The sequence below is a fragment of the Anastrepha ludens genome, chromosome 5, assembly GCF_028408465.1.
Source record: "Anastrepha ludens isolate Willacy chromosome 5, idAnaLude1.1, whole genome shotgun sequence".
In the NCBI taxonomy this organism is placed as follows: domain Eukaryota; kingdom Metazoa; phylum Arthropoda; class Insecta; order Diptera; family Tephritidae; genus Anastrepha; species Anastrepha ludens.
In genome coordinates, this window is record NC_071501.1 from 68,227,856 (window position 1) to 68,246,478 (window position 18,623).

At 35.5% G+C, this 18,623-nt stretch overlaps 1 protein-coding gene across 6 annotated transcripts in view; it reads right to left on the reverse strand.

Moving 5' to 3' along the window:
• Positions 1 to 1,049: 1,049 nt before the first annotated feature.
• Positions 1,050 to 18,623, reverse strand: part of LOC128864934 (piezo-type mechanosensitive ion channel component) — a 167,495-nt gene continuing 149,921 nt past the window's right edge. For all 6 annotated transcript variants that reach the window (XM_054104709.1, XM_054104710.1, XM_054104712.1 and 3 more), the window contains 11 exons: positions 15,789 to 15,924; positions 15,438 to 15,718; positions 15,293 to 15,364; positions 13,506 to 13,946; positions 13,286 to 13,430; positions 7,586 to 7,965; positions 6,752 to 7,511; positions 6,609 to 6,663; positions 6,336 to 6,534; positions 4,530 to 4,671; positions 1,050 to 4,451 (listed from right to left, as the gene is read on the reverse strand). In XM_054104709.1, coding sequence (XP_053960684.1) covers positions 4,281 to 4,451; positions 4,530 to 4,671; positions 6,336 to 6,534; positions 6,609 to 6,663; positions 6,752 to 7,511; positions 7,586 to 7,965; positions 13,286 to 13,430; positions 13,506 to 13,946; positions 15,293 to 15,364; positions 15,438 to 15,718; positions 15,789 to 15,924 — 2,782 coding nt within the window. In that variant the 3' untranslated portion in view covers positions 1,050 to 4,280. The remainder of the gene's footprint in view (positions 4,452 to 4,529; positions 4,672 to 6,335; positions 6,535 to 6,608; positions 6,664 to 6,751; positions 7,512 to 7,585; positions 7,966 to 13,285; positions 13,431 to 13,505; positions 13,947 to 15,292; positions 15,365 to 15,437; positions 15,719 to 15,788; positions 15,925 to 18,623) is intronic.

An 18,623-nucleotide genomic window follows, 5' to 3' on the forward strand; every position in this document is an offset into this window, starting at 1 on the left:
TCTTCGTCGAGAGAGGACTTTACTGCTCAGTTGCCTAGTTAGTCCAAAGTAGTACTTGTTGGCAAAAGAGATTCTTCGTTGGATTTCGAGGCTGACATTGTTATCGGTGTTAATGTTGGTTCCTAAATAAACGAAGTCTTTTACAATCTCGAAATCATCACTGTCAACAGTGACGTGGGTGACGATACGCGAGTGCGCCGACTGTTTGTTTGAAGACAGGAGGTACTTCGTTTTGTCCTCGTTCACCACCAGACCCATTCGCTTTGTCTCTTTATCCAGTTTGGAGAAGGCAGAATTAACAGCGCGGTTGTTAGGGCCGATGATGTCAATATCATCGGCATACGCCAACAATTGTACGCTCTTATAAAAAATTGTGCCTGATCGATTAAGTTCTGCGGCTCGTACGATGCTCTCCAACAACTGGTTAAAAAAGTCACACGACAGCGAGTCACCCTGTCTGAAACCTCGTTTGGTATTAAACGATTCGGAGAGGTCTTTCCCAATTCTGAGGGCGCTACTGATGTTAAGCAACGTCATCTTACATAACCATATTAGTTTTGCGCGGATACCAAATTCAGACATCGCGGTTTCAGTTTTTGGAAACTACGCGCATTAAAGGTAACTGAAGAGTGCAACTGGATGGAGAATATTTGAATCGTTACTTATTTCAAACAGGAGAGTGCAACCGGATCGAGAATATTTTTAAACTTTGTCTTATTTTAAAAATCAAAGATGGACTTGAAGTTTTGATACTAACGAATGTTCTAGCGCCTCAGCACTCAACTGTAAAATTGAAGTAATAAATGACAATGACAAGACGCTTTTCTTTATGGAAATATATAATTATAAAAAATTATAACCTACTGCAAGCTTTTGACTCCAGCTTAGTGTTCAGCACGCAAAATAAATTGAAAAACTTAAAAACATATTAACACAAAAAACAAAAAAAAAGTAAATAAATAAAACAAATGCAAAATTAACTCTTAACGTAAATACATATATATACTAGGTATCATCTTATTCGCATAAAAAATAAAAATTTCCAGGGATATTTTACTTTACATCTTTATTTTAAATTACAAAAATAAATATCGCTTGCTACAGTTCCATAGGAAAAAAAAGTTTATATGCAATGAAAATATTTTGTGTATTTTGTGGAGTGCCATTAGAAAGTTTTAAATTCTGTATGTGCACTTTCGAAATAAAAGAATTACCAAACAAAAAAAAAAAACAAAATAGCACTGAGTGTGAATAGTTGTAGTTTTCCGTAGCTGTTTCTATTATACATTTTCTGCTAAACATACTTTTTTGTTATTTTCATCTTCATCTTAATATTAATTTATTAGCATTGGTATTATTTTTATGTATTGTTTTTGCTGTTGTTATACTTGCTTTTACTATTTTGTATTTCTATCAAGCATTTAGAAAACTAAAAACATAAATTCAGTATAAAATGCTAAATATCCCTGAATATGACTTCTTAACGGTATTTATTATTATTAATATTATTCATTTAAGTTAAGTTGCTATATTTTACTGCATTGTTATTGTAGTTTTTACACAACTATTTTAAGAAGTTGTTGGTTTTTTTACTATTGGGATTTTTTTTGTTCTTTTTTATTTTATTTTATTATAATTGTTTCTACAAAAAATGAAAAGCCAATTTACATAAAAATCATTCGAACTTAAAAATGTTTGTTGCTTTTATCTTACAATTATTAAAGTCCCCCTTTCTTTTCATTTCTTTGTTTTTCATTTGCGTTTTCAATTATATCTTTGCCCCCCTTTTTGTTGTTTTTGTTTTTGTTTTTAATAAAAATAGTGTACAACGTTAATTAACGGCAGTTCTTTTAAGGAGTTTTACTGTGTGAGTGTATTTGTGTGTGTGATACGTCTATGTTTAATGTTGAACCACATAAACTGAACAAAAACTTATGCTGCTAATGAGCCGCGGAAAAGTATAAAAGCCGAACATGATTTTAGCATAAAAATCTTATAACTATATGGATCGAAAATTGAAAAAAAAAAGAAACAAAAATAATTGTAAATTATACGTATCGAAAATTGTTCACTTTTCACACGTTGACTGTCATGTGCGGACATATGCGCATACATTAGGTGGCATCACTCTTTATAGAAAAAAGATATTGTGCTTCCAACATGATAGAACAAAATAGTTATTTAGAACTATATTTTAAGACTTTAGCCAACAAATTTCGGACGAAACATGGACCGAATTGAAAGTATCTCCAAAAATATTATTATTTAACATTTTTGTGCAGACCTTTTAAGTATTAATGAGTATAAAATTTAAAATATGCATTTATGTATATATATATTTTCAACCCTGAAGATGGCTTTTAATTGTGGTCAAAATATCGACAGGTAAATAAAAAGAAAAATTAAATTCGTTTTTTTTTCATTGTTACACCGTTCTTGAGCGACTATATACAATGAATGGCAAACCAAAAAAAGTTTTTACAGAAACTACTTTTATTTAAAAAACAAAAGTCGATTTTTGCATGTATTTTAAAATTAGTTCAGCTCAGCGAATATTTTGGCGGCATCCTTAAAATGTTATAAATTTTAGTGTTGTGGTGGAAAAATAGCAATTTTTCTTTTACTCAGCCACCCTAATGTTCGTATATATATGTACGAATGGCTCGAGTAAACACCTAATGTCATTCATATTTTGATATAGGTATGTCACCTCTCTCAACTAGAGTTGGGTTTCACATTTCAGCACAAGAAATCAACAAAAAAGTAAAAAAAAGAAACTAATTGAAATAAGATGAAAAATCTTATATTCTTATAACTGCGTTTTGAGTTAAAGAAAAATGGTGCTTAATTATCTCAACAGATAAGAACTGTTTTAACTTGAGCAAATAGTCTTTTATGATGAAAATACTGTTGGCAAGGCATTCCATGACCATTTAAAATAGCAGAGGAAGTGTGTGTGAAATAAGGATATTCTTTTTCTCTAAACGAGTATAAGAATTATTTCTTACAAAACATAACAACATAATAACAGAAACCCCAACTTAATTTTTATAAGCTTGCATATCCGAAAGAGCATTTTAAGTTAGAAAACAAATTTGGTTCATAGGCAAGTTCATTTCAAAGCTCTTGATAGTTCGCGTGCTAATTAAAGTACAATAGTTTTGATTTTTGTATTATTAGCCGCTTGCGATGAACTGACCAGATTTTCTCGATATAGCGACTATGACATAAAACATTTATATTTTTTAACGTTAACTCAGAATAATATAAACCATATTTCGTTAAACTTAAAAAAATATTATTTAAAGAATTTATAATAATTTGAGAGGTGAACATTTTCTGATCTGTAAAGGAAATTGAGTCCCGAGATTTCGGGATTCCATTTAATAAAAATAATGACAATGATCGGCTAAGAAGCATTGGTACATCTAGCACATATTTACATAGGTATAAACATATTTTAGCAGTAACTAAGGTCCCTATATATTGTACTTTTAGAATAACTGAGTAGAGAAACTGCCTTTTTACATTAACTGGCAACAGTTTAAGATAAATTACCATCAAAACTAAGAAAATCTTCGATCCATATAATTTAAACATTTTATGAAAAACAAATTTTAAGGAATTAACTTCACCTTTTCTTAGGATAATAGGTTTTTGAAACATTATAAAGGGTTTTTCAATTGGCGCGGGTCGATCTTGGCGCCCTGTGGCAGCCATTTTGTTTTGGTGACATCTGTCAAATCTTTTGTTTATTATTCAGTTGTTTATGTCAAATCATCATGACAATTTACACGATTGAACAGCACGTTCAAATGATAAAACTTTATTATCAAAATGAGTGTTCATTAACGCCAACGTTGCGCGCATTACGCCCATTTTTCGGTAGACGTGGTGTCCCTTCCAATTTCTTATGGCTCATATTGAGCCATATGGACCTAGACGACATTTGGTTCCAGCAGGACGGCGCTACGTGCCACACAGCAAACGCCATTTTATTCCATTTCAACATCTACCCGGCCTTATTGGAAAACCCTTTACATCCTGTAAGCGCGCGAAACATGATACTGAAGAGTAATGCTATTATATAAACATATAAACAAAGAGAGTCTTAATATATGTGTATGTGTTTGCATTATAGCTACAAATATTAAAAAAAAAAAAAAATATTCATTATTTGATTGTGCAGCGAAATGTAGATATGGAAATTTAAGACTTATCATTTTCGAGTTGTGTTTTTATATGAATAAATCAGTGCGTTTTTCATTTTTGTTGGTTTTTTATCTGTTTCCACGTAGGCTACCACGACTGCGCATCGACTCCGAGTCCGTTTCATCGTCCGCTTCCTCTTTAGGTCGCGTCCACTTTATCATCGTCTCCGGTGATCGATACAGGAATATCAATTTGGCGAAGAGATCCTCTTCGAGCGCAAATTCAAGCGCTTCTCTTACCTTTAAGTAAATAATAAGACCGGTTGGACATTAAAATAGGCACATGCAGACTATGGCGCGCGCATTTTAGAAACTTACCAAATATATATCAAGGCACAATTGCAGCACTCTATCCACATAAGGCATATCTTCGAACATGATTTTACGATTTTGTCCACCGATGAAGGACTTGAAGAAGCGGGAAGCCACAATGACGAACGTTGTGTACACGCCGAGAATGCTGGGAAGGAAGTAATGGATTTTAAAAAATTTATAATTTCGTTAAGAATTTGCCGAGCATTTTTTATAAGTCAGTAAGTTTGATATTTTGTTTTGAAATTTTTTTGGTAACAGAGTTAAGTGGGGACTACCGGTCTTCATCTGGTATCGCTAGGGACCAAAATCTATACCTATGCGTGGCTTATTGCCAACCAGGCTAAACTAACCTAACCTAAGTGGGGAATGCATGGAAAGGGGAAATTAAGCAGCATAAAAAGGCATCCATGGAATTTCAAATACGCAAAATAGCACAAGGTCAAGAATGTATAAAAAGCCTTTGCAGTGGGAAATATTGCCACATTTTTCTTTGAGAGGTCTCTTTGGATTTGTTTATGTAAGTAACTCGTGTATTTACAGAATACACCTCCTCAGAAAAATGAGAAGGGATTAATGTTTGAGCAATTTGAGCTATTCGCCCTTTATTTAACTCGCCGTGGCCGAATGGGTTGGTGCGTGATTAAAAAAATAAATAAATAATTGGCGCTTACACTTCTGTTAGGTGTTTGGCCGAGCTTCTCCTCCTATTTGTGGCGTGCATCTTGATGATGTTCTACAAATGGAGGGACCTACAGTTTCAAGCCGACTCCGAACGGCAGATATTTTTATGAGGAGCTTTTTCATGGCAGAAATACACTCGGAGGTTTGCCATTGCCTGCCGAGGGGCGACCGCTATTAGAAAAATGTTTTTATTAATTTTGCTTTCACCCAGATTCGAACCAACGACCTCTCTGTGAATTCCGAATGGTAATCACGCACCAACCCATTCGGCTACGGCGGCCACCGTGCATGATGCGTGATTACCTTTAGGAATTTGGAGTACGTAGGTTCGTATCTCCGTGAAACACGAACAGTAAGACACATTTTTTTCTAATAGCGGTCGCCTCTCGGCAGACAATGGTAAACTTCCGAGTGAACTTCCGCCATGAAAAGGCTCCTCAGAAAAATAAAAAAATATCTGCTGTTCAGAGTCGTTTTAAAACAGAAGTGTATGCGTCAATTATTATTATTTTTTTAATTTATATATATTATATATAATTGGCGCGTACACCCTTTTTGGGTGTTTGGCCGATCTCCTCCTTCTATTTGTGGTGTGCGTCTTGATGTTGTTCTGTAGGTCCCAGTTTCAGACCGACTCCGAACGGCAGATATTTTTTTATAAGGAGCTTTTTCATGGCAGAAATACACTCGTTGATTTGCCATTGCCTGCCGAGTGGCGACCGGTATTAGAAAAAACTTCTTCTTTATTTTGATCTTTCACCGAGATTCGAACATATGTTCGCTCTGAATTCTGAATGGTAGTCACGCACCAATCCATTCGGCTACGGTGGCCGGCGTTTAATTTAATTTCGAAAATTTTTGTTTTATTCGAAATTCTTTAAGTGTTTCGTCATATACGAGCATTACGTATTTATAGTTGGTTCCCAGATCGATGTTTTTGTCACGTGGAGAACTTTTTTTTTCCAAAAAACATTTTTATAAAAAGTATATTTTATCCTAAAAAATAAAAAAAAAAGTTCAGTTCACTTCTTACTATCCCTGTCAACTATTGTTATTATGATTACTCAAATTTTAAGTCTGATTTATAGAGAAAAAAAATTGTTCTCATGCCCATATTTGTTAACTTACCCGCCTTTGGTAATAAAACTAAATGTAGATGGGAACTTTTTATCATTAAAAGTATACAAAACGATGCCGGAATTGCATTTATCCAAAGGTAGCTTCTTCAGGAATTCCGTGTGGAAATCATCATCGCAAAAGTCCGCAATTTCCCACCAGATGCGCGCAGCGGAGCTAGTACGCATGCGAATCGAGAGCGGGCGATAAGCTACAGTTAAAAAAAGTACAAATATATACATAAATCTGTTAAAAAATGCATTCAATATCTGAAGTCACACTTACATTGGCCGTTGGGCATCAGTTGGTGCACAATTTGCACATCACCAGAATTTAGAATCTGTAATGAATGCCGAATGTTTTATTAAAAAATTGCGCTTAAAGGTTTCATAGCTATAATTGAGAAATAAAAAAATACAAAAACCTGCCTTAATGAACTTGGGCACCAAATCAGGTAATTCCACAGCTTTCGACGTAGCAGTGCCATTTGATTCCAACATATTTATTAAACTTTCACGCCCAACAAATGTTTCATTCATATTAAAGATGATTTCACTCGATACTGTGCCCACTAAGCTTTTATCAGGCGGAATGCGTGTAATCGAATAAGCAAAGCTGGCCACTATGGTACCATTACTTTTTAACTCTTCCAACAAACGATTGCGATCAGGTGGTGAAATATTCCACAGTGATGGCGAGTTGCCTGGCAGCTTTATAGCTGCAATATCAGTAGCATCATAGCTGCTTAGGAATGTAATCGCCGCTCTGTCTTTAATGTAAGCACCTCGCATATCGCCGTACATTGTCTCATCGAAGGCGATAATATTATCACGTGTGTTCGTTTGATAGATGGGCGCATACGAACCGATACGTATAGAAATGCTCACTTGTAAGGGTGTATTCGATTGACCGACAGCATTTCCCAGTGCGAATATACACAAGGGACCCCAGAGCGCAATCACAATTGCAATAATGAATAAGCCACCCATTAGTAGTTTGGTTAGTATTGGTTTTTTTGTGGCACGTATGGCCGGAAAATCGGTTTCCATTTGACGACTACATTTAATGAAATAAATATCCGCAAATATATCTTCCATTTTAAGCCAATCGAAGAGTGTCATTGTGCTATCCGTGCACACCCAGTCGAGTATTGTGCGCAGTTCGTACAAGAATGGTATGGCCATATAACTAAAATAGTAAAAAGAATAAAGAAAAAAAAAAAATATGAGTAAATATTCTGCTACGGAGAATTGTAGACTTACACTTTGAAGGCCACCATGTTGAGTAGAGAGAAACTCTTTGTTAAAAAGTTGCCCAAAATCCGTTTGGGATAGCCGCATTTTATTTGATATGACGATAAGAGTATGTAGAAACATTTGATGATGTAAAATATAATTGGCGGCGCCAATGAATAGAAACTGCGCTCTGTTACCGCCGGCACAATGAAGAACATCCAAATGTGTATACCAATAACGGAGAGGAAATGGAAAATGATCTTATTCAAAAGCGCCTTTCGCAGGTACAAAGCACGATCGACCACAATCAATATGAATTGCACCAACAACATGATCAGGAACGGTATCGGCACTTTATTCTCCTCCAAATATGTTTGTACGCCACCGGCGCTGTCCGATTGTTGCGACTGTGAGAATATAGAGAGTAACATAAAATATATACCAACATATTATCATTAAACCTAATCTTTCGCAAGCATACGAGGTGTGTTCAAAAAGTAAGATGACTTTTTATTTTTCTTGAAAAATATTAATTTATTCATCAATATCTCTTTTCTTTCTTTCAAAAAATTCCCCTCAGAAAGAAGTTAATTTATATAAATTATTTGACTTATAAAAATAAATTACAAAAATAATTTAAATTGCCGACATCGTAAAGCACCAGTAACATAACTCGTATGATTTCTCCAATTTGGATCATCGATACCGTACAGAACTTGTACAATTTCAGATTGGACTAGAAAGTCTTTTCCAAAAGCTGCGTGCTGATACAAGTTTAATATGGGCATCTTCTTAGGCAGAATTATTTCAATTTCATTAAAGTTACAGATGAAGGAGTTTTTCTTATAAAGGGTGTTTTTTTTAGAGGTTAGGTTTTCAAGTTGGCACTACTTTTTTCGTAGATGGTCTTTTTGACAGCTGTCACTTGATTTATGCTCAGTTTGGTTTGCCATTTCATAATGAATAGACTTACATCTGAACAACGTTTGCAAATCGTGCAAATTTATTACGAAAATAGTGGTTCGGTTCACGCGACGCATCGCGCGCTGCGTCCAATATTCGGTCGACATAATCGTCCATCAGAGTCACTAATTCGATTAGCCATGGATCGGTTTCACACCACGTTTGCTCTAGTGGATAATACGCATCCTCAGAGACGTCGTACAGTGCGCACCGAAGACGCTATTGCTGCTGTGGAGCAGAGTATCGAAGAAGACCCGAATGAGTTCATCCGCCATCGCGCGGAGCAATTGGAGATGTGCCCATCCACTTTATGGAAGATTTTGCGGAAGGATCTTGGTTTGCGGACTTACAAAATCCAACTCGTGCAAGAATTGAAGACGAACGACCATCAAGCGCGTCGCACGTTCAGTGAATGGGCCCAAAACGAGATGGCCACCGATCCCGATTCTCACAAGAAAATTTTGTTCAGCGATGAAGCTCACTTTTGGTTGAATGGGTATGTCAATAAGCAAAATTGTCGCATTTGGAGTGAACATAATCCACAAGCCATTGCTGAGACGCCGTTACATCCTCAAAAAGTCACTGTTTGGTGTGCGCTATGCCATACAGCCAACGCAACAATCGATTTATTGAAGGACACTTTTGGTGAGCGCATTATCTCGCGCCGTTTAGTATAATGCACCCATTGAGCTAAAAGCTTACATATATATTCTGTCAGTACTGTTCATTGCACGTTGCCACATTTTTTCTTTGTTGGCGGTTTTAATCCTATTCAACATTGTGTCGCATTTTTCATTCCACTTTCTTGCGTCATTTTCCATGTCATATCATCTTAGGACACAAGTATTTCCTATTTTGATGAGTTTTCTAACCCGGAAGATTTTTCGTTTTAAAAACGAAGTTGACCGAATATGAGGCAGCCTTTCACTCCTGTATTCAAATAATGTCTAATGTATATATTTCAAGTGTAGTGCTAGTGTATAAATGTATCCTTGTTCTAATACTGTGTCAAGATAGATAGCGTAAGAGGGTGCGTACCTTACGTAATTTAAAAATCGTCGTTATAAAATACAAATGTAATATAATATATCCACATCTTCAAATAATCCATGCCCCCACACCTGAGCAGCATAACTTCAGCCTGGAACATCTTCCACCTAGTGCTTAGATATCTTCTCCCTATTTTCCCTCAGATATAATACACTTGTACCAATAGTTTTTCCAATCCTTGAATCACCTCTTACAGCTTTTTGATATGGCCTACACTCTTTTAACGATGCGGATTTTATTTCCACAATTGTGGCAAGTATCCGGTTACGATAGGTATTTTCTGTTTTGGGTACAAGAAGAAGTCGCGAGGGGCGAAATCCGGTGAACATAGTGGTAAATGCAAGTTTACGGTGTTATTTTATGGCCAAAAATTCAGAATTTTTGATCCATGAACATAAGTCAAGAGAATCGAGAACGCTGCCCGCGAAATTTCAATTCACTTTACTGTTTGAACACACCTCGTACATATTGTATTTTACAATATTCCTTGTATTTTTATACCCGGAACCCAAAATTATAAGTATAACTTTGTCGATAAATCGATTTATGAAAGTAACGGGTATTTGTTTTCTTTTTCGATCAATATTTTTGCTAAATTAGCTGTCATAGTAAACATATTTTGACATTTCTGTTATGCACTTATTAAATATGCGATACGAATCCTTAAATGACTTATCAACTATCTGCGTACCACTTGCTTGGTATGACTTCCGTGTCGAATGCAACATCCTCTCAGGTCTGGAGTTCTCGAAGGGGCCTGACGAATCTTCGTTTAGAGTTTCAGAATTATACATTTTCACTGATCATGCTCGTAATAAAGTGGCAAATCACTGCAAGCTACTCAGTGCTTTGAATCAGAATTGCCCCAAAAGTTCAAGGGTAGGGTGATTATCGAATTATTCTTCTCAAAACTCACTTCTGAAGGTCTAAATACATTTTTCGTTTTCATATTTTTCTGCTTTTTTTTATAGCTTTTGAAGTAATGCTATCCCTACAAAACATATGACTTTTTTAAACTTTTCGTCCCCGATTTTGGCTTTGATTATAATTATTCTAGAAGTGTATACACAAAATTACAAACCGCAACGCCCATCTATTTGGCCGTTACTTACGAGCAAATGTGAACAATAAATGGAATGAGTTTTAATTAAACGCTTCCTGAAAACTATTTCATTTACACATTTATCGTTTTTGTAATAATTATTGGAAAAAATTGCATATTTAGAAACATCTCTCTGGCGCAGACTTTTTGCGGGAACACAGTTTTATAGCCCATTGAATTTTATTATAATAAAGTGCAAATATCAAGTGACAACAAAATACCATAGATTTTTGACATGAAACTTCATCCATACAAAGTACGTGATCGAACTTTTTATAAGGAAAAAAAGCTAGTAGTGTCACAAAAAAATATCATTTGCCTAAGGATAATTATAATTCCTTAATTTCATCGTCAAAACGCCAAAATAAACCAAAAAATATTGAGAACTTTTTACTAAATCTTTCAAAAGATGAGCCTAGATGTTGTGTTAAAATAAAATACGGGTTTTAACAAATGTGTGTGAAAAATTACGTAATTTAAATGTTCCCCATGAGCACGTCTACAGGTAAAATCCGCCAAACAATCTATTCATGAATGCTTAATTGTTGAAAACGTCGAGTATCGATGCTGAAGGTTGTTCTGCAACACTTTGCACTACAGCAGCAATACTCTGAAAAGGCGTTCCAGTCCCTTTTCTACCTCGACAGAACCAGTTTCATGAAATTTGTTCAACAACCGACTCATTCGGAGGATTATTTCCACCAAAAAAATCAGGAATTTTGCGATATGCGATTCTTAAAAATCGAAAATTTTCATAATTAGTTTCAATTATTTTGAATCGTTGCTCCATGTCAAATGTCAAATATGACATAAAAAGAAGGCACCATATAGGAATTATTCACTACTGACATGTACACGTCACTCTTGAAAGACCTACTTAACATTTTTTCAACACTTCAATTATTGTAATAAGTGTGTTGCGTATTTGTATGTCCTTCACATACTGTCAGCATCAAAAGAATGTGTGCACTATGTATTGATTATTTATTACTTAGACTTTGTACAAAATTTATAAAAATTCGGCAAATTTTAATCAAAATCTCAAATTTTTAGATAAAGTCCGGGTATATAAATAGTTTCATAGTCATTGAATATTGGAACAAGAAAGTGTGTTTCTCATTGAATTTTGATTATTGGTTTTTTTTTTGCTGACGGTGTTGGGCGTTTTCTTCCATATCAAAAACAAAAAAAAGAAAACATAGCGAGCATGCGTAAAATAGGAAGATGTACGGCATGCACTCAACTCTTTTAAGCGAAACTAATATCATATCAGGTCAGTCCATAAGTTCGTGCGTATTTTACTTTACCCATAATTTCACTTTTGTACGATTTTTGCATACAAAAAATTATTCGCGGAATATAACGGAACTATTTATACATATTTTCTTTGATATATTGTGCATTCAACAAGTGATCGCGGATAGAAGCACGTGTTGTTAAAAAATAAAATGGAATCTTCGAACGCGTATAAGAGGCATATTTTGTATTTTTTTATAAAAGTGGTAAAAATGCAATAACTGCTGCTGCAGAAATAAACACTGCTCACGGAGAGGATACCATGAGAGTAAGGATTGCGCAAAAGTGGTTTTCAAAATTCCGAAGTGGTAACTGCGACGTGGAGGATGCCCCGCGCGTTGGTCGTCCTGAAATCTTTAACTCCGACGCCTTGCTCGAACTCGTGGAAGCTGAGCCAAATTTGACAGTCGATATGAAAGCTCAGAGGTTAAATTCACAAGCACCTGGTTCAGTTGGGAAAGATTTCAAAGCAGGAAAAATGGGTTCCGCATAGACTTTCCGTCGCCAACATTCAGCAGAGAGTGAATGTGTGTTCTCAGCTGCTGCAACGGCTTGAAAATGAAAGTTTTTTGAACCGTATCGTTACTGGTGATGAAAAATGTGTCCTTTACAATAATCCTGTTCGCAAACGCCTATGGTTAGATAAAGATGAAACACCAGAACCGACCTCTAGAGATGGTCTTCACCCCAAGAAGATTTTTCTGTCAAATTGGTGGGATATGGCCGGTATTGTTTATTATGAACTTCTGGAACCAAACCAGGCGATAACTGCTGAATATAATTCCCATCAGCTATCAAACCTGAATGAGGCACTTAACAAAAATCCACCGTCTTTAGTGAATAGACGCAAAGTTTCACCCCGACAACGCAAGACCTCATACCGCAAGGCAAACATTAGGAAAGCTGAACGAGCTCGGATGGGAGTTGATGCCGCATCCACCATACTCTCCGGATATTGCATCTTGTGATTATCACCTTTTCCGTGGACTTCAATCCCATATAAGTAACAAGAACTACTCCTCAAAAGAAGCTGTAAAATGGGATATCGAAGCGTATTGTGGCTCCAAGGACAAACAATTTGAGCAGGGAATTAAAAATTTGCCTAAACGTTGGGAAGGCATTGTAAATAATGAAGGAAAATATATTATTGATTAACAAATACTTTAAACATCTTTTTTATTACAATAATTTTAAAACCACCCTTAAAAAACGCACGAACTTATTGATTGACCTGATAATTCCAACAAATATGTAGAACACCATATTAGAAACGAGAAATATTATAGTTCATATATACAAATTTATGTGCAACTTACGCCAAAAGCTGTAAAACCGAAAAGCAACACGAAAAAGTTCACGAAATCGCAAAGGAACATCAGCGCGTAAACATCCGCTGGCAGCCGTGATTTTGACAATAAATTCGTGAAGAATTTTCGAACTGATGAGAGGTACTTGGCGCGCCTATTCGAGGTATATATTATATATAAATTAATAAAAAATATAATTCCGAATTTTTATTTGATTTATTATACACACCTTAAACGTTTGAGACGGCGCTTATATGCAATTGAACTTATATCGCTCGCTTGAGTTCTGCTATCTACATTTTCTAACGCAGTATTTGTAATCAATTGTGCATCAACCTCTTGTTCGGCGCCACCTTCTTTTCTGTTTTCAGTTCCACTCTCTCTTTTATTAATGGAGTCATTATCGTTATTTTCACCACGACTGTCTCGGGGACTTCTTCTTCGAACGCCATCAGTTTCTCCTACTCTATTGTTATCGGAGTCTCTTACTCTGTTGCCATCAGAGTTTCCTACCATCTCGCCATTAGAGTCTGCCACTCTGTTACCATCTGAGCCCCTTACTATGTTGCCTTCAGAGTCGTCTGCGCGCAAATCTTCTGCGGTATTTTCACCGTTATCAATTCCTTCCATTTTTTCTTTCAATTCGTTACCACTCCCTTGCTCAGGTGTCCTATGCAAGTAAATAAAAATTTATGTGTAGGAAAAAAGTAAGATTCAAAAATTATACTCTAATTTTTTACACAAAACGATACATGTAATAAGTAAAAACATGCAGGGAGAAATTAGCGTTTGTTTTTGTAGGTTTTGTTAAAGTTCATAAAAGTATCTCTTTGCCGTATTAGACATGAAAATTTTTCAATTTTTTTCTCTCTATCAACAATATTATACTAATAATACTATTTTCCGTTTGCAATTCTATTTATTCTCATTTTGGTACCCTATTTGGATGGTATGCCTATTTGGATGAATAAACGTAGTCAGTCAAAGTATAAGAGACTAATTGAAAAATATCCTGAGGCTATTTTAAGATGTTTGACCAAAACTTTCTTTACTGGAAAACGGTAGATATTTTTATGCTTTGGATCGTATACCGCAGTTGCTCCAATTGGAGCACTCATTAAAGTCTGCTTCAACAGTCAGCTGCACTTAAAGTGTAGGAAAATGTTCGCAAGCCTCCGAAAAATATTCTAGAATGCAGGTATGTTACTCTAAGTTTATGTCTTACAATTTGCTTTACGGGGACTGTGGAATCGGATACAATTAATCCATATTTCGACTTTAGTGCTACTTTGCTTTTGGAGGTAGTGAATTTATTTATAAAATAAAACTTACTTATTTAAAAATATGAAAATTTAGTGTAAGACTTTCGCCTACTAGCTTTGTGATCCTACACTAAATTTAAGGAGGCCTTAAAAGTACTATTATATCCGCATTATTTTCCCTAGTAGTATTGCAATTTTGTATTTAGTCAGTATGATGAAGGAAGCGTGGTTTTAGAATCAGAACTAGATAGACGAATTCCAACGCCTTCCAATGTCTATCCCTTAAAAAGTCAATAAATATAATTTGTATCCATTTGACGGATTACTGGTTCAATATGCGGCAATCAAAGTTTTGTAGTACAAATGTATGCAAAAAAAAAAGCAACTAAACTACTACTAACTAAATTTAAGTAACTGGTCTACTGTTGATAAAGTAAATTTGTCTTGTTTAGGTGTTCACTGATTTAAACTGTGTGGCGTTAAAGAGGTTCGAAATTGTAACGAAATACCTTCTGTGAATTTTTAAGGTAATATGGGATGTTAAGACTTCAATTTCTTCCGGTTTAATGATAATTTTTGCTATTCATTTCAAATATATAATAAAATTTCATTTATAACAAGATTTGCTTTAACTTTAAATTCGTAATGTCCAAGAATTTGCCATACCTCTTAAAATAAATAATAAACAAATAATTCGAAATTAATTCATATGTTGCTTTAACAAATATGCCACGATGTGGTTGAAATAACTTACGTTTCGACTGATATTGTGCCGCGTGGGAATTTATATTCCGACTTCCATAGCCCGTGCGATTTCAATATGAATCTAAAGAGAATCAAAAGAGAAATTTTAAGCACACAAATACAAGCATACGAAACAAAAGTACTATCTAACTAACCTGTGAAAGAATAACACCAACAGTAACAGCACATCATAGCTGGCATAGTTTGGATTCAATTCGACGCCAAATATTTTCGCCGGCGCTAATGGTTCATTTGGTAGATTAATATAATTAGCCCAAATCAATTTGTACTGGAATATGCATTTTATCAGGACAATCGCCTGTGTATACGCGATGAGGGTCACCCAGAATGTTTTCGTTGGACGCGGCAATGACAGTGTGCCCCAAAGGAATACCATTAGGGGCAAAGGCAAAGAAATTATGCTGGCATTTACAACCTGTGAGTAAAAAAAAGAGAGTTTGTATATGTTATCTGAGAAATGATGTTTTGAAAAGTGCGTGAATTACCTGATTAATGAAAACGACTAGATAGCAGATGATGTCTGTGTTCGAGAGCAGGGCATACCAAAGTGAAATGAGAAACTCGATGATGATGTGATGCTCACGCGCTGTGAAGTCCTCTTCAAGCATGACGAGGCTGTGGCTATTACAACGACGGAAATAGATATTTTTATTAGTTATACAATTTGGATAATCTTAAAAAAGCAATTGATCTTAATTTGAAACAATAAAGATTTATGGTGAAGTCCATATGAAGTACTACAAATCAACAATAAAAATAAATTTTAAATAATATAATTAATAATCAAGTCATGCCAAGTCAAGTGATATCACTTCAAGTCACGCAAAGTTAAGTAAAGTTAAGTAAAATATGTTAAGTAATGTAATGTAAAGTCAAAATAAGTCAAGTGAAGAGACTAAAGTAAAGTAAAGTAAAGTAAAGTAAAGTAAAGTAAAGCGAAATCAAGTCAAGCCAAGTTCAGTCAAGTGAGCTCATGTTATGTTATGTCAAGTCCAGTTAAGGCAAGATGAGTCAATTCATGTGAGATCAAATCAAATAAAGTCAACTCCTGGTCAAGTAAATTCAATTAAGTCAGGTAAAGTCATGTGAAAGCAAACCAGGACAAGTAAAGCAAACGAAAGTATATTAAAGTTGAGTTAAGTAAAGTAAATAAAGTGAAGTGAAGTCAACTAAAGTAAAGTATGGTAACGCAAAGTAGAGTAAAGTAAAGTAAAATCAAGTCAAGACAAGTCATATCAAGTCAAGTTGAGGCAAAGCAAGTGATATTAACTCATGTGATGTAAAAGTAAATAAAATTAAATAAAATTGAATGAAATGAAATAAAATTAAGGCAATTAAGTGAAGTAAAGTAGAATTAAGTAAAGTCAAGTGAAGTCAAATTACGTAAATTAAAGTAAAATAAATATAAGTTAAGTCAGGTTAAATCAAATCAAATCAAATCAAGTACGGGTAGTTGACCTCATTTTATGTCACGTCAAGTCAAGTTAAAATAAGGTAACTCCAGTCATGTGATATCAATTCAAGTGAAGTAAGATTAAATGAAATCAAATCAATTGAAGTCAAGTCAAGCCAAATCAAATCAGGTAAAGTAAAGTAAAATTATGTAAAATGAAGTAAATTAAAGTCAAGTCAAGTGAAGTCAAATTAAATACAGTAAATAAAAGTCAAACCTAATCAAGTCCGGTTAAGTGTTCCCGTGTTATTTCACGTATAGTAAAGTTCAGTTAAGGTAAAGCAAGTCCAGTTAAGCCAAATTAAACGAAATTTAATCAAATGAAGTCAAGTCAGGTGAATTTTCCAGCATCACTTTTTGATATCATTAGCCTAGAAAGTAGGGCCGTATGCAAGTATAGGTAGGTTTTTTGATTTTTAGGAAAATAATAATATTCACACCACAACTTGGAGAAGAAGCTCGACCAAACAGCTAAGAAGAGTTGGAATTGGGGTCTATCTATTGAATTGAATTGAATAATTTGCGCAACTAATAGTGATTTTTTTCTCAAACAACAACGCTCGCTCTAACTTTTTATATTTGCCCGGTCCAGACTACAACAGTTTGAGAAAAGAAAACGTAAATTTGACAACTTTGGCGCAGGGCGAAATAAATGCGACATTACTGGGAGAAAAGAAAAACCATAAGTTACAGATTAGCTGGTATATATTCTTATAGACTTAAAATTGAAAGATCTGTGCGTCTCCGTAATGCTTGCATTGTCTTTCAGGCGGAAGCACTGGCAATTGGGGAAGCAGATCCCTCTTTTAAGGGCAGTATCGCTATTCTTTCGGATAGCCAAGCTGCAATCCAGGCACTGGGTTCAGCTACAACAACCTCTAAAGTGGTGGAGCAAAGCAGGAATAGCCTCACCACCTTGAGCGAAAACCATCTGCATCCCGGGACATCGGAGCATCGAAGGTAATGAAAAAGCGGATGATCTGGCAAGAAGGGTATCTGCCATGAATAACGCTCTTGCAGAATCGGTATTCACACCACTAGGTACAGTCAAGAGTGCAATTTCCCTAAAATACCTTCGAATCGCGGATTGTAGATGGAGAGACCAGACGAAATGCAAAATTAGCAGAACGTTATGGCCCACCTACAACCTCAAGCAATCCTCAATATTGTTAAACATGAAACGACGGGACGCCTGGAGACTAACGGCAGGCATAACTGGCTTTTGGTCTGTGGGAGAACAAGCAGCCAAAATGGGCATCCCTCACAACACATACTGTCACACTTGTAAACAACTGGAGAAAAAGGAAACCATATTCCATTTCCTCTGCGAATGCCCTGCCCTATGGAAGGACAGAATGTTAACCCTGGGTAAACCGCTGTTCGAGAGTCTGGAACAGCTGTCTGGCTTAGATGTCAACAACCTGATAAGGTTCCTGAACCGCACAGACTGGATATAGTCATGCTGTAAATAACTGGTAAACAAGTTGGTAACGAGGATGTGGCAACAAAATGGTGCGGAAGCGCTAGTTGGATTCTGGAAGAATCACGACTTAAACCAACCAACCAACCAACAGATTAGCGTCGTGCCAAAGCTGTGGTGGATAGGTATTATTCAAACTTATGGTGCACATTAATGCTTTACAGCTTTTCATCTCTGCATGAAGTCAAAGTTTTTGCACGGGCGACATTAAATATGCCACGTGGAGCTTCCGTCTTGCTGATATCTATGGTAGAACTTGTCGCACTTCTGTTCCTCCCGGTGCGAAAGAGGTGCTTCTATTAATGAGGAGTAAACTTGCTAGTTTTCAAAGCTATTTAATGAAGCGCGAAGATATTTGTTCGTTATTTTTTCCTCCGAGCAGCATTT